Raw genomic sequence first — 14,496 nt, forward strand, 5'->3', positions numbered from 1 at the left:
GGATGAAAAGAATTCATTCAGCTTCTCTGCAATCTCCTTGTCCTCCTTCAGTGCTCTTTTAACTCCATTGTCATCCAATGGTCCAACTGCCTCCCTAGCTGGTTTCCTTCTTCAGATATATTTAAAGAATTCTTTATTGTTGGCCTTGATGTTGTTAGCGATATGCTCTTCAAAATGCTTTTTTGCATCTCTTTTTGCCTGCTTGCATTGCCTTTGTGCAAGCTTGTGCTGCGTTTTGTTTTCCTCACTTGGGCAAGACTTCTATTTTCTGAAAGAAGCTCTCTTTTCTCTAATAGCTTCCTTAACACTGCTCATTAACCATGCCAGTGACCTCTTGGACTTGGTGCTACCTTTCCTAAACTGTGGTATACACTTTAGCTGGGCTTCTATTATTGAGGTTTTGAGTAATCTCCAAGCATTCTGAAGGGATTTAATCTTCTTGACTCCCCCTTTTAACTTCCTTTTCACCAGTTCCCTCATTTTAGAGAAGTTTCCTCTTTTGAAGTCAAATGTGACTTGGACTTCCCAGGCAATTTTCCACTTAAATATATATTAAATTTGATAGCACTGTGATCACTGTTTCCAAGTGGTTCAACAACATTTACATCTCATACTAGGTCCTGAGTAACACCATTTAGGATTAAATCCAAGGTCGCCTTCCCTCTGGTCAGTTCCATGGCCAACTGTTCTAGGGCACAATCCTTTAGAGCATCGCGACATTTAACCTCTTTGTCATGGCTGGAACATGCATTTATCCCATCAATGTGGGGGTAATTGAAGTCACCCATTATTACAGCACTTCCTTGTTTGGAGGCCTCCCTGATTTCATTTTCCATCTCAAGGTCACTCTGAGCATGTTCCTGGCACTAAATTAGTTTTGGAGCCTGGTATTGCCACGCATAGTGATTCTGTGGAAGAGCCTACCCCTTTTAGATGTTCTAGTCTGCTCGACACTATGCCCTCTTTGATGTTCAGGGCAGTACTACCCCCAGTATGCCCTTCCCTGTCCTTCCTAGAGTTTATATCCATAGATGAGCATTTCCCACTGGTTCTCTCTGCTCCACCAGGTTTCTGTAATGCCCACTCTATCCAGCTTTTCCTTTAAAATCAAGGGGTGTGGGGAGGAGCAGGACTGTATTTTCCCCCCTTCAGGGTGTGTGAGAGAGTGTATGTGCTTTCCCTCCCTCCGGGTTTCTGTGTGTTTGTTTTTATTCTGTCTCTTTCTTGGTTTGTGTGTATCAGAGAGATGGAAGTTGGCCGAGAGAGAGAATGCCTTCTATGAAATGGGTGTTCCACTGGAGCAGAAAACTGGATTCTAATGGGTGGTTTTGGAGCTCAGATACCACTATTACCTTGTAAGTAGGTTCTTGGGCAAGTTAATCTATCAGCTTTATCTGTTTGCCTTCTGTGAAATTTCACCATGACAGCCATTTAATGAATGGTCATACCCCCTGCCTCCCCCACCCCCAGTGCTAGCTATTTTGTGATGGCACCTACAACACTTAACATTCCAAATGGGCCTAAAAGGGTAGGGACACCTGCTGGAGTTTGTCTTGACAGCAGAGTTGAACTGAGAAATAGACATGAAGCCTACAATTAAATCATAATAAAATTGGAACAATAAATATGGAATGCCAGTAATTATTACTTTGGCACTCCAGTTCTCAAAAACTTGCTCTAGTATATCTATCTACTTCAGTGATGTAACTAGATGTGTTACATGTGAAACACTTGCATTTTCTTTTTATGCACTGCATCTACTGCTGTCTAATATATCAAAGCAAAAAAACTATTTGTGGTGTTGGTAGTCACAATCTAATGTTGTTTGTGTGTTGCTGATAAATGCCTACTAGATATTCCTTTGAAATGGCTTCCATTTTTTGTTTTGTTAGAAACTGGACTTATAAGGCTGGCTTAAGAAAGCACAGCAAACTTTTGCTCTGTGGTCATGTTCAGCAAATCTGTATACAAAATGCATGCTTGGGATACCAGAATTATATCCCACCTCCATGCACCTGCTGCAATGTCTAAATGGGATGAGCATGTATTTTACTGCAGTATATGTATGTGTATACTGAGTGTTCCTTACCTCTCAGCTGGTAGGCTGTGATCACGCTAACTATTCAATTTTGGTTCAAACAAGACTGATAAATTAGGCCCCTTTTGCACACTATGTGCATGTAGTCATCCCATGAGAGCTTGCAGGAAGGCTGCCAGTGGGAAGTCAGAGGAAGGAACCATCCTCATTGCAGTACATGCAGGAAGGGATGAGAAAATGCAGCAGTCAACTAGATCAGACCTGTAGCATCTCATCAAAATGCTTATAACTGAACAGAAAAGGCAGGAAGTATACAATATTCCACTGATCAAATGGGAATATTTGGAGTTGACACGTATGCTATTGCTGGTAAGAGTGATTGACCCTGTACATAATCATTTCAGGATACTTTCCTTTGTTAAAAAAGAACGTATTACTCACCATATGTGTGATACTTCATCTCTGTATCAGGGAAACAACCTTCTAAAAATAAAATTATAAACCCATATATATATATATATATATATATATATGCTTAACAAAATACACCACTGAACATTCCTCAGCATCCCCTTGCCTATTTCCCCTCTCCAAATATTTTTACAAAACAAAGATTAGATGCTCAGGCTTAGGTGAGCAGTAGGAATCTTTTGAGCCTCTTGAGGAGACAGTCTTCCTACGGAGTCTCCCCCACACCTAACAATATAGTATATTTTGTCAGATTAAACTTGGGTGAACTGTTTGTTGTGCATTTCCTCACCAGCTGTTCTCTCATTTGTAGGCATGGCTTTGTTTTACTGGCAGCTCCATATTTATGCTCTCCTGTACTCACAGAGGCTCAGAGTGTCCCTCACCTGCTGGAGTGTTTTTATACCAATATTGGGGGGTGGGGGAGCGGGGAGAGATTTCCTGCTTTGGCTGATGCTCTTCAGTTACAGTGCTTTCCCATTTCTCTTTTCTATGGAATGCAATAAAATGCCATTGTGTGTGCTTTGACCTAAAAAAAAGAGGACAAAACGTCTGTGCCTTTGCTGTCTAGATTCTGCACTAAGAAAATGTGAAGTCTGAGCTGCACGAGGTTATTCAAATTAAGGACACAATCCTAGACATGTTGAGACAGAAAAAAGTCTTACAATTCCCAGCATTCCCCAGCCAGCATGGGAATTCATTCTGCATCCAGTGCCACAATTGCACTTTTCCTGTGCTCCTACAGAGTTGCAGTATACACACAAATGATTCTTGGTTTCCCTTCTCTCTCCTGTTAGCATTTTGTCTTTCACTAGGGGCTCTGTTGCATTCCAGCAGAGTAAAGTTTAAGAAGACAGCATGGTACGAAGTGCTCTCTTCCAGACTCAGGATATGAATGTGTTTCTCAGGCAGACATCTTAGGGTGAGTGGGGATTGGTGACAGACACTTTTGCCCTACAACACAACCTCTTACTACAATTCAATTTTCTTTTTTAAAGAGAGGTTTTGTTAGAAAATGTGCAGCATTTCCAAAACTGTCATTTGCTAACATGAATAAATACCCATGACAATTAGATATTATAAAGCAACATGAAACATAAAGTTATATAGTCTGGCTGTGAAGCATCTCCTTTAGTGAACAATGCAAAACATCTGGGAAGAACTACAAAGAGTCCTGTAGTACCTTAAGTTTATAATACATTTATTGTGGCATAAGCTTTCATGGATTGGACTCCACCAGATGCATGAAGGTTGGGATATATGGGAAAGAGAATTTTGAAGTGACTAGGAACCTCCAAATATGTGAATGAATTAGCTAGTAAATATGAACAAGATCATCACATGGTAGCAGCTATTGTATGAAATCATTATAGTTTTGATAGCACTGGACTTCTTTTTAAAGCATGGAAAGAAATACAGTATTTTAATGTTTTGTTTTATTGTGAAGATTCAACAGTTAAGGACCCCAATCGCTGCATTCTTTGATAATGGTTTATTGACTTATACCATCCTACACTTCTGGAGTCCCTAAAAAATATCATAGCATGAAGAACAGCTGTTATTTATTTATTTATTTATTGCATTTATACCCCGCCTTTCTCCCTCTCGCAAGGAACTCAAGGCGGCTTACATTATCCTCCTCCTCACCGTTGTATCCTCACAACAACAACCCTGTGAGGTAGGTTGGGCTGAGAGTCTGTGACTGGCCCAAAGTCACCCAGTGAGCTTCCATGGCCAAGTGGGGACTAGAACCCGGATCTCCCGGCTCCCAGTCCGTCACTCTCACCACTACACTACACTGGCTCTCAAGGAATGTATATTTGCCATATTAGAAAGCTCTGAGTAAAACTAGTAATTGGAACAAAGTTCATATTATTTCTTGGGAGTACCTGATTGATTCATGCCCTAAAGAAAAATGTGAAGAACCATTAGGGTAATGCAAAAGAAAAATGCTAGGCAATCTTGCCATTCATATTTAGTGTAATATATTGACAATTGTTATTTTCCAAAAAATGGCTAAAAGCCAGATAGACATGATCCCTTTTATACTTTTATAACTGCTTGTAATTTTTCAACCAATATAACTGGGGGGGGGGGGGGTGGCGGTATTTGTAGTTGATTGTAGGCAATTGTTGTTTACAACCCAATCCATAGATAATTTAATCTAGATCATCGGGATTTAAATTTGATTTAGTCCCATTAAAGTCAATTGGACTAATTCAGCTTAAAGCTAAGAGACCCTAATAGTTTACATAAGTTTGAAAAAGTCATTGTGTGCAAGAAGGATGTTACGATTCATGATTTTTTTTTTAAGCAACTAGTTTCTCAAATAGTACAAGTCATACCTAAGATGAACATGACTGAGCTGTCCTTTTGAAATCCAGACCTTGCCAGTTTTGTGAGGTCTTTGGGGTAAAAGAGTTTAGCATAGTTGATTAGCAGCCTCTTTTCATGTTTTGGACTATTTTACTTCAAAGGAATTACTTTTTAAATCAATTTACTATAGTCTGTCAGGCTGTATACAGCTCTCTAAGCACTAGTACCTCGTATACAAATATAATGTTGATTATGTGTTTGATTTGACTCACCAAAATATTATTTTCACCATAGTTGATAGCATTCTTGAGCAAATCCTTTTACACTTTATCCAAGCTATCTCAGATTATTGTCATTTTAATTGGTGAGGAGACTTATCAGGTAACAGCATTCAATAACAGGAGCAGCTGTATGTTTTCTCTCTATACATAAAATGGATATCAGGTAATCTTAACTATAAAATCTGCATCACTTTAAACTTTAACTGAGGAATATTAAATATACATATACAATGGTAACTGGGCTAAATTCTCTACTTACTATGCATTCACGCAAAACTTGCACTGACTTCAATAGAAGTTCTGCATAAAGAAAGTAGAATAGTTGCCCTTTGTAAGCAAACCCCAACACTTGCAACTTTGTGTGCTAAAATAACAGAACATTGTTTGCTCTAGACAGAGATCTCCTTGGCTTCCCTGGTGTGCTTAGAGTCATCTCTTTCAGCCTTCCATTCATTGTCTGGAGTCCATGAAATCTCTGCAAATGGCTCTAATAACATCGGGAACAATCTGTTCCAGTCCTGTAAATTCTCTTGTGAAGAAGGTATGTGTTTCCCTAGGTTCAGATGCCATATCTTTTAAATCCTCCAGTGGAGCCCAAGCAATGCCAATAGAGAAGATGGTGATACCTACAACAAATTGTCAAGAAGGAGCACTGTTTAAAAGCCTGTTTAAAGTTGAAATAGACATGGCAACTGTTTCTGCATTCTTTTCATTTATAAAATTGATGCCAAAGGCATTGTTCTACTTAGAGGTTAAAGAGGTTATTAGACCTCTGCCTACTTGCTGTGGGATAGTGCTTGTACTTCAGAAAACATCTTATGATGGATTCTGTAAACTAGCTTATAAAATGATGCCAAAGCACTAGGGAGGAAAAAGTGCTTTGGATTCTGGATCCGATTTAATGATTGTCACATCCCAACATGTAGCGAGGCAAGCTGACATAGTCAAAGTCTTTGTTAAGTGCACATCCAAAAGTGATTTCCAGTAACTCATACATACAGCAATGAACAACTATGAATTTCCCCCCAGTATTCACATCTGCTCAAGCCATAAGAATTTTCCAGATGTTACAATCTACATACTCTGAGGAATCTTGGTAAATGTAGTTATCAGGGAATACTTGACCCTCCACAAAACAACAATTCCCAAATGGATTGGGAGAAGCCATGGCAGTCAACCTTGTTTAAACTGATTGCATAGCCACAGCTTCACTTGCATTCAACTCATTATACATGTCATTTAAAAATGTAACAAGTCTGAAAAGGAGGTATGATGGATCACTTGTAATTTGTATGACCACAGAGCGTGGTCAATCATTTACCTGCTTTCTGAGCAGCAGCAGCAGGCCCTCGGACATCATCATAAGACTGGCCATCAGTCAAAATCACCAGGAAATTTTTGTTGGGTCCATCTCCTACAGGTCCGAACACATTTTTGGTTGTGTAGGTAATGGCATCCCCTGTAGCAGTACCACCGCTCATGTAGCGGATTCCTCGAAGACCAGAAAGAACCTTCTCTTTTGTGACATAGTCTGTAAAACTGAACTCAATGTGCTGATCATAAGTGAATTGCACTGCTGCAATTTTGGCACCAATATCTGTGATCTCAAATGATTTGGCAACATTACGGATAAAGTCAAGCACGAGACGGAAGTTGCTATCTCCAACACTGCTGGAACCATCAATCAGGAAAGCTATGTTCACGGAGTTGTAGCAAGTCTTGCTGCATAACATTTGTTCATGAGCACAGAGCTTTTGAACGAAGGGTTTCACATATTTTGTAGTACCAAACCAAGTTGGTATGTTGTAGGAAAAGAAGCCATTATCTCGACAAACAGCCTGTTTTAAAAGCAAAACAAAAGCCATGGATTATGGCACCTCTACTAATTAACTGATTTTACCTAAATCCTTTCTATGAAATCAGGGGTTATTTTGGGGTGGGGTGGGGTGCAATAAGAGGTCATTTGTGGTGCATGGTACTCATATCTCCCCTTGAGAGTGAATGTCTATTACAGAAAGCACACAAGTTCCTAGCACTCAGAAGTATAACATTTAATACTTGGAACAATGCTTTACTTCCCCAGGATAGCTTGCCCATTGCTATTGTGATGGCTGTGTTGAATGGATCATAGATTTACCTCTTTGGTATCCCTGATTGCATAATTTGTAATGACTACTAACTCCCATTGTATACCCACTCCATTTTGTGACATTCCTTTCCCTTCCTTAGACTTCAGCTCTCAAAGCTGTTTACTAACACTGTCTTCTTTTTTACATTATCTTGGCAGCAATGAGAGTTATATCTTTAGTTATAAAGCTGATTATCTAGTTGGAGAACTTGTCAGAAGTTTAATGAAGGCTCTTCCTGCCACAAACCAGCCCCAGACGGAATGGGACAATTAGGAAATTCCCTTCTCACCTTCTCAACAAAGCCAACATCTTGAACCATCCCAAGTTCTTCGGCAGTAGGTTTTGCAATGGATACAATGAATACATTAACACCAAATTCTCTGGCCACTATACCAGCTTCTTCCATATCATCTGATGGCCAGCCATCTATGAGAGCTACAATGATTTTAGGAATGCCTTTGCGTACCCCGTTTTCAACAGAAAAGAATCTTTGGGCTGTGTGTTTCAAGGCTTTCCCTAATATGTAAGGAAAGAGGAAAACATATTTGCTTTTAATTATCAGCTTTCATTACTATTGAAAACAGCTTACTCTAGTTTGACATCTAAAACAGAGACTTCACAGACCAAGAACTTCAGAATAGTTAATGGGAATGGTTTGAAGCATGCACCACAACGCATGTGCCCATAAATTATCACTACGTTCCGAGCTGTACAACAAAGATTTGTAAAACCTTATTTCAAACAGGAATGTAGTGATAAATCTGTCTTAGTATAGTTATGCTCAGAAGCTTGTATTTGTATTTCTCTTTAGCCCTCTAGTAATTCACTCTTTGCAGGGATCACACATTGACCCTGCACAGCTCAAGGGACTGATGAGCAATATTAATTTATCTACAGGAGTAGGCAACCTGTTTGGGCCATGGGCACATTTGACAATTTGAGAAACTGTGGTGGGTACCAGCACAAAATGGCTGCCATGGATGGCATGGCAAAGGGCAAGTAACCTGCCCCAAAGACTGAGTACAAGGCAGAGGTGAAGTCTGAGCCCCAGCATACTAAAGGACTCAATTGAAGCCACAGTTTTCAGTACCAACAGAAACCTATTTCACAGCGATCCCAGCTGCGGGTAAAAAAAAAAAAAAAAAAAGTGTTTTTTTTTTGAGTGGGAGGTGGGCACCTTGATAGGTATCAAGAAAGGTGTCTGGGGATGCATTGGTGTCCGTGGGCACTGTGTTGCTTACCCCTGCTCTACATGAAGACTTGTTTCCATGTACAAATGACCTGTAATTGTGTCACTATTTTTCTTCTTTGAAGAACTTCACAAATTGAAATACCTTTTTTATTTCTACTGTGGAGCAAGTTACATGAAATTATTTTGATTTTAGAGAATAAATCTGGGTTGTGCAAATAGCTCAAATGAGGAGAGGAGAGATAAATTACATAGAGTTTGATCTAATTAATCCCTCCTACAACAGAATGGCTTTCGTCAGTGGAATAGGGAGATGGATGATTCCTCTTTGTCCTCCACACCATCACAATCTGTTCCAGAGGGTTGGGGGACCCTCTAGAGCAGATTGGGATGGGGGTGCAGAGCTACAGGGGGGTGGGTAGGAGAGGGGAGTCTCGTTTCACTACCGGAAGTCCATTCAGGCACCGTTGGATTTCACCCATAATTATTCTAAAAATGTATTATTTTTTGCCACCATAGGCTTGTACTTACCTGTATTGGAATTGCCTCCTTTGAAACCCATCTCTTTTATGGCAAATAAGACATCTTTTGATGCAGTGAAGTTCTTGAGGTAAAATTCAATTTTTGGATGTTCACTATAAAAAACAACAACAGAGCATACTAAAATTAATACTTTGGAGTTCCAGTGATGCTATTTAAGTATTTATTACTCTTCTAAAAACTGGTTATAATATTGCAGTTTTTGTTAGTTTCATCTCTGCTACACAATCAAATTCAGGCCATAGACTAAAGTAAACCATTTCCTCCTTGACAAGGCATATCTGCAGTCCTCAAATTTCATAACTATAATTTCATAACAAGCGGTCTGAGATCACAACCTACTTAAATACATTACAAACTTTGGCTGTTTCCAGAATTGTCACTTTATCAGTGATGACATTTTTCATGGGTTAAATCCAATGTCATCTTCCATCAATGCCACCTGAAAATCTGCTCCTGAGGATTTTCCTGCTCTGTGGAGCAGATTTTGGGGGCATGCAGGAAAAGGGGGGGACTGCCCCCTCCCGGTTTTGCTGCCAGAAGCAGTTCCATCAATGGAACACCACTGGATTCAGCCCCATGTCTCTTAAATGAGAGAGGACACCCTCTAATAGATATTGCATTCAATTAAAATGCAGTTCTCTTTCACTTTCTATGTGATTTATAATAACTTAGCTTGATCCTACACATACTAAATGTGGAGGGAACAATCCCCATCCCACCCTGTGCTTCTCCTGCCTTGCATTGGATAGGTAGTCGCCTCTGAGTTCGGAGGCAGCTACCTATCCCCACTGGATTGCATCCTTAGAGGCTCAAAATTTTAATTTCTCAAGTCAAGGACTCTGGAGGTAACCCTGCCCTATAGTTATACTTTTCTAATCCTTTCAGCTTGTGCAGACACCTTGAGTGACTGGTAACTATACCCAACAGCTCTCCTCTCTCTTTGCCTGCTACTCCCACTTGCCATATTGTCTAGGAGGGGCGTAACTCAGAGGGACCTTTGCATGTAGAAGGTCTCAGGTTCAGCAAGATTTGTTCTACAAGTAATAACCTGCCCCATAGCAGCTGAAACCAAATATGTTGTCTCCGGCAGCGTCCCAAAAATCTCCCACCACAGCCAAACACTCCTCCCTGTCAACAGCAACAGCTCATGAGATCAAGATGTTAGGTGACTACTAATCCAAAACCTATAATAGTTACAACCCCCCCAAAAAACTCACCACAGTCCTACATGTTACAGCTGCTACCTTTGAAATGGATACATTTATTACTACTACTACTACTACTGAAAATGCCAAAGTTATAAAACCTAACTAAAATGTACATATATAGGCCTAAAGCACAAAATAAATTAATTGTTAACAAGTCATGGTTAATAAGCCGTGGCTCAGTGGCAAAGCACATGCTTTGTATGCAGAAAGTCCCATGTTCAATCTCCAGGCAGAGCCGGAAAAATTCCTGGCTAAAACTTTGAAAAGCCACAACTGCCAGTCAATGTAGACCGTGCTGGGCTAGATGGACCAATGGACTGACTCAGTATAAGGTAGCTTCTTTTTGTTCTATATCTTGCTACCTGTAGTGTATGTGAGTGACAAAGTCTGGCTGAGGAATCAGTCCTGATTTTGCTATAATATCAGAGTTGATACCTAGCCAAGAGCCAGGGAGCTAAACTAAGGCTTTTTCCAACTTAAAGGCAGTCCTTGGAGCCATTACACAGAATGAAATAAATTTGTTGGCTGCAGTATTTCCGAGCCACTGAAAGTTGTGCAGGCTGTGTGTAGCAATAAATTCCAAGCCAGCATGTTTTACATATTTGCTTCTCTTCCTAGATTTGCTTTTCTCCTTGTTTGACCGAGGATTCATGTGTCTTGCTGCCCTGCCTTTTTTTTTTTCCCACCCTGATTTTCTTTCTTTGAGCCTGTGCTTTGGGGTCTTCATTTTCAGAAGGCATCATCAGCAGAAGCAACTATGTTACAGGCCAACTCTCACAAAGCCTACAGTAGCATGAAAAACTGAAGTTTAACAACGTAAGAATATAAGAAGAGCCATGCTGGATCAGACCAAGGGTCCATCTAGTCCAACATTCTGTTCACAAAGTGGCCAACCAGCTGTCAACTGGGAACCCAAAGCAGGACACAAACCAACAGCACCCTCCCACCCATATTGCCCAGCAACTAGTGTACATAGGCTCACTGCCTCTGGTCCTGGAGGTAGCACATAGCCATCAAGAGTAGTAGCCATTGATAGCCTTTTCCACCAGGAATTTGTCCAATTAAAGTTAAAGCCATCGAAATTGGTGGCCATCACTACATAATGTGGTAGCGAGTTCCAAAGTTTAACTATGCACTGTGTGAAGAAGTCCTTCCTTTTATCTGTCCTGAAACTCCCACCAATCAGCTTCATGGGATGATCCCAGGTTCTAGTATTTTGAGAGAGGGAGAGTTTCTCTTTGGGAATGACCAGATGGTTTTCAGCTTGTCAGATGACAAATTTCAGCTTGATAATGACGAGATGACTTTTTGCCTAGTGGTTAAGACGCTGAACTGCAGACTGGAAGGTTGGCAGGACAGCAGTTCGAGACCCGAGTGCTGCGTGACGGAGTGAGCTCCCGTCTTCAGTCCCAGCTCCTGCCAACCTAGCAGTTCGAAAGCAAGAAATCGCAAGTAGATAAATAGGTGCAACTTCGGCAGGAAAGGTAACAGCGTTCCGTGCACCTCAGTGTTCAGTCATGCCGGCCACATGACCACGGAAGTGTCTTTGTACAGCACTGGCTCTTCGGCTTAGAAATGGAGATGAGCACCACACCCTAGAGTCAGACATGACTGGTTAGGGACACCTTTACCGTACCTTTTTAGAGTGTTCATGGAGGATAAAACTATCAATGGCTACTAGCCTTGATGACTATGTATTACCTCCAGTATCAGAGGAAGTATGCCTCTGTATGACAGTTGCTGGGGAACACAGAAGGGAAGGTGCAGTTGCAGTTATGTCTTGATTATGGGCTTCTCGTAGGAAACAGGCTTTCCTAAAGAAGGTAATCTTGTCCTCTGTATGAAGACTCGTTTTTGTACATTGCTTAGAAATGTCTTTCACATAAGTGATTCATAAATATAAAGACATAAATAGATGTGATTGGCTGTTGTGTGAACAGAATGCTGGACTAGATAGGCCTTTGATATGATCCAGCAGGGCTGTTCTTATGTATTGCCACAGGCTGAGAAAGAGTGGCTGCCGCAAGCAAAGTGGACGTGTGGCAGCAAAATGAAGGGAGAAAGTGGGAGGCATCATAGGAGTTTCTAGAAAACAGATGATTGAAATGAGGGTGTGAGATTAGGCATTGCATTTTGTTTGTTACATTTCACAGAATAGTCAAAGAATAGCAGGGTTGAAAGGGCCTGTAAGACCATTGAGTCCAACCCCCCAATTTGATTGCATGTGTTATCATTTATGTGTTATCATGCATGTATCAGCATTTATCTATCCACATTATAGATTAGGTTTTAGGTGGGTTCCTGTAGTATGAATGATGAAGAGTCCCAGTAAGGCCGTGAGCTATGGAGTATCAGGGGTCTTGGAAATCATCCCATCAGCACTTGTGACAACTGGGCAAAGAGGCCCTCACAGTCTGAGCTCAACAATTGCTAGGTCAGCAGTTACAGCATCCTGTAGAACAACAGCTTGAAATAGCTCTTGTAACATCCTGTGGAATAACAACGAGGTCCATGGGCATCTCATCCCGGAGCACTGGATCCTCAATGATAAGACTGTCTTTTGACTTGTGAGTCAGTGGTCAAATGTCTGTGGGAGACTGCAATGACTGTGGATTAATAGATGGGGGTCAACAGCCAAACCAGTCATGAAGTAATGCCAGGAGAGTAGACTAAGGGTTAGTGGGCTTATGGATATAAAGGTGGGCTCTTGAATTAGTCCAATTCAGAGTTCTCATAATATTAGACCGGTGCACACCTTGAGACCCCATCGCCCCCACAGCGAAGTCTCACTGAGTGGACCTGGCCTTCCATTGTAGTGAGTAGTGAGCATGATTGGATAGGGACCAAATTCTATTCATAAGATAACAGATATCTGTGATCTGAAGTGCAAATTCTCTATATGTTGTTGGTGTAATCAGTAAAGCAATGTCAGATTAGTAGAGCTCTTGCATGCAGCCTCATTACTCCAATTTGTTTTAGATCCCAGGTCTGATTGGGACTGATCACCCCATATCAGACAGATTTGGTCACAAGAGGATCACTACACATACATGTGTGTAATAGAGCCCCAACACCATTTTTTTTAAAGGAAAGCAGCTTTTTTAACTGTAGGGCTTTGGGGTGAAGAATCAGGGGAAGAGGTGCTTAACTCTTTCCCTGCCTGTCATATCCCCACTCCACTTTTCACCCCTTTCCAAACACACATTTCCCCATCTAAACAAGTGCTTGGAAGCCCATGGAAGCAAAAGCAGCTGGGGTGATAATTTGGAATGGACAGGGTTAAATACTCCCTGCCAAGCTCTGTTACATGCATTTGTGTGTAATGGGTAGTTATTGCATACTGCATATTGTCACCCTGCTTATTTAACTTATATGCAGAGTACATCATGAGAAATGCCGGGTTGGATGAATCAGAGGTCAGAATTAAGATTGCCAGGAGAATTATCAACAACCTCCGATATGCAGACGATACCACCCTAATGGCAGAAAGCAAAGAGGATCTAAAGAGCCTCTTGTTGAGGGTGAAAGAGGAGAGTGCAAAAGCTGGTTTGAAACTCAACATTAAAAAAACGAAGATCATGGCATCTGGCCCCATCACTTCCTGGCATACAGAAGGGGAAGAAATGGAAGCAGTGACAGATTTTACTTTCTTGGGCTCCAAGATCACCGCAGACGGTGACTGTAGCCATGAAATTAAAAGACGCTTGCTCCTTGGGAGGAAAGCTATGGCAAACCTAGACAGCATAGTAAGAAGCAGAGACATCACCTTGCGGACAAAGGTCCGTCTAATCAAAGCTATGCTTTTCCCAGTAGTAATGTATGGCTGTGAGAGCTGGACTATAAGGAAGGCTGAGCGCTGAAGAATTGATGCTTTCGAACTGTGGTGCTGGAGAAGACTCTTACGAGTCCCCTGGACTGCAAGGAGGTCAAATCAGTCCATCCTAAAGGAAATCAATCCTGAGTGCTCTTTGGACAGACAGATACTGAAACTGAAGCTCAAATATTTTGGCCACCTAATGGGAAGAGAAAACTCTCTGGAAAAGACCCTGATGCTGGGAAAGACTGAAGGCAAAAGGAGAAGGGGACGGCAGAGGATGAGATGGCTAGATAGCATCACTGATGCAATGAATATGAACTTGAGCACACTCCGGGAGAGAGCGCAGGACAGGAAGGCCTGGTGTGCTATGGTCCATGGGGTCACGAAGAGTCGGACACGACTGAACGACTGAACAACTTCACAGTTGCTCCTGAAGAAAGATTTACATTCCAACTGCATTGGGCTCACTTCAATAAACTGCTTCCAATTTTCCAAACACCCGCTGAA

General features: G+C 41.3%; 1 protein-coding gene across 2 annotated transcripts in view; it reads right to left on the bottom strand.

Annotated features, from left to right (window-relative positions):
• Positions 1 to 3,687: 3,687 nt before the first annotated feature.
• The window catches only part of COCH (cochlin), a 47,586-nt gene continuing 36,777 nt past the window's right edge, over positions 3,688 to 14,496 (bottom strand). For both annotated transcript variants that reach the window (XM_084827252.1, XM_084827242.1), the window contains exons 8-11: positions 8,953 to 9,056; positions 7,522 to 7,748; positions 6,425 to 6,941; positions 3,688 to 5,729 (exon numbers count right to left, since the gene is read on the bottom strand). In XM_084827252.1, coding sequence (XP_084683378.1) covers positions 5,554 to 5,729; positions 6,425 to 6,941; positions 7,522 to 7,748; positions 8,953 to 9,056 — 1,024 coding nt within the window. In that variant the 3' untranslated portion in view covers positions 3,688 to 5,553. The remainder of the gene's footprint in view (positions 5,730 to 6,424; positions 6,942 to 7,521; positions 7,749 to 8,952; positions 9,057 to 14,496) is intronic.

This window comes from Heloderma suspectum, chromosome 1, assembly GCF_057233095.1.
Source record: "Heloderma suspectum isolate Gila_16-S chromosome 1, 16-S_ref, whole genome shotgun sequence".
NCBI lineage: Eukaryota > Metazoa > Chordata > Lepidosauria > Squamata > Helodermatidae > Heloderma > Heloderma suspectum.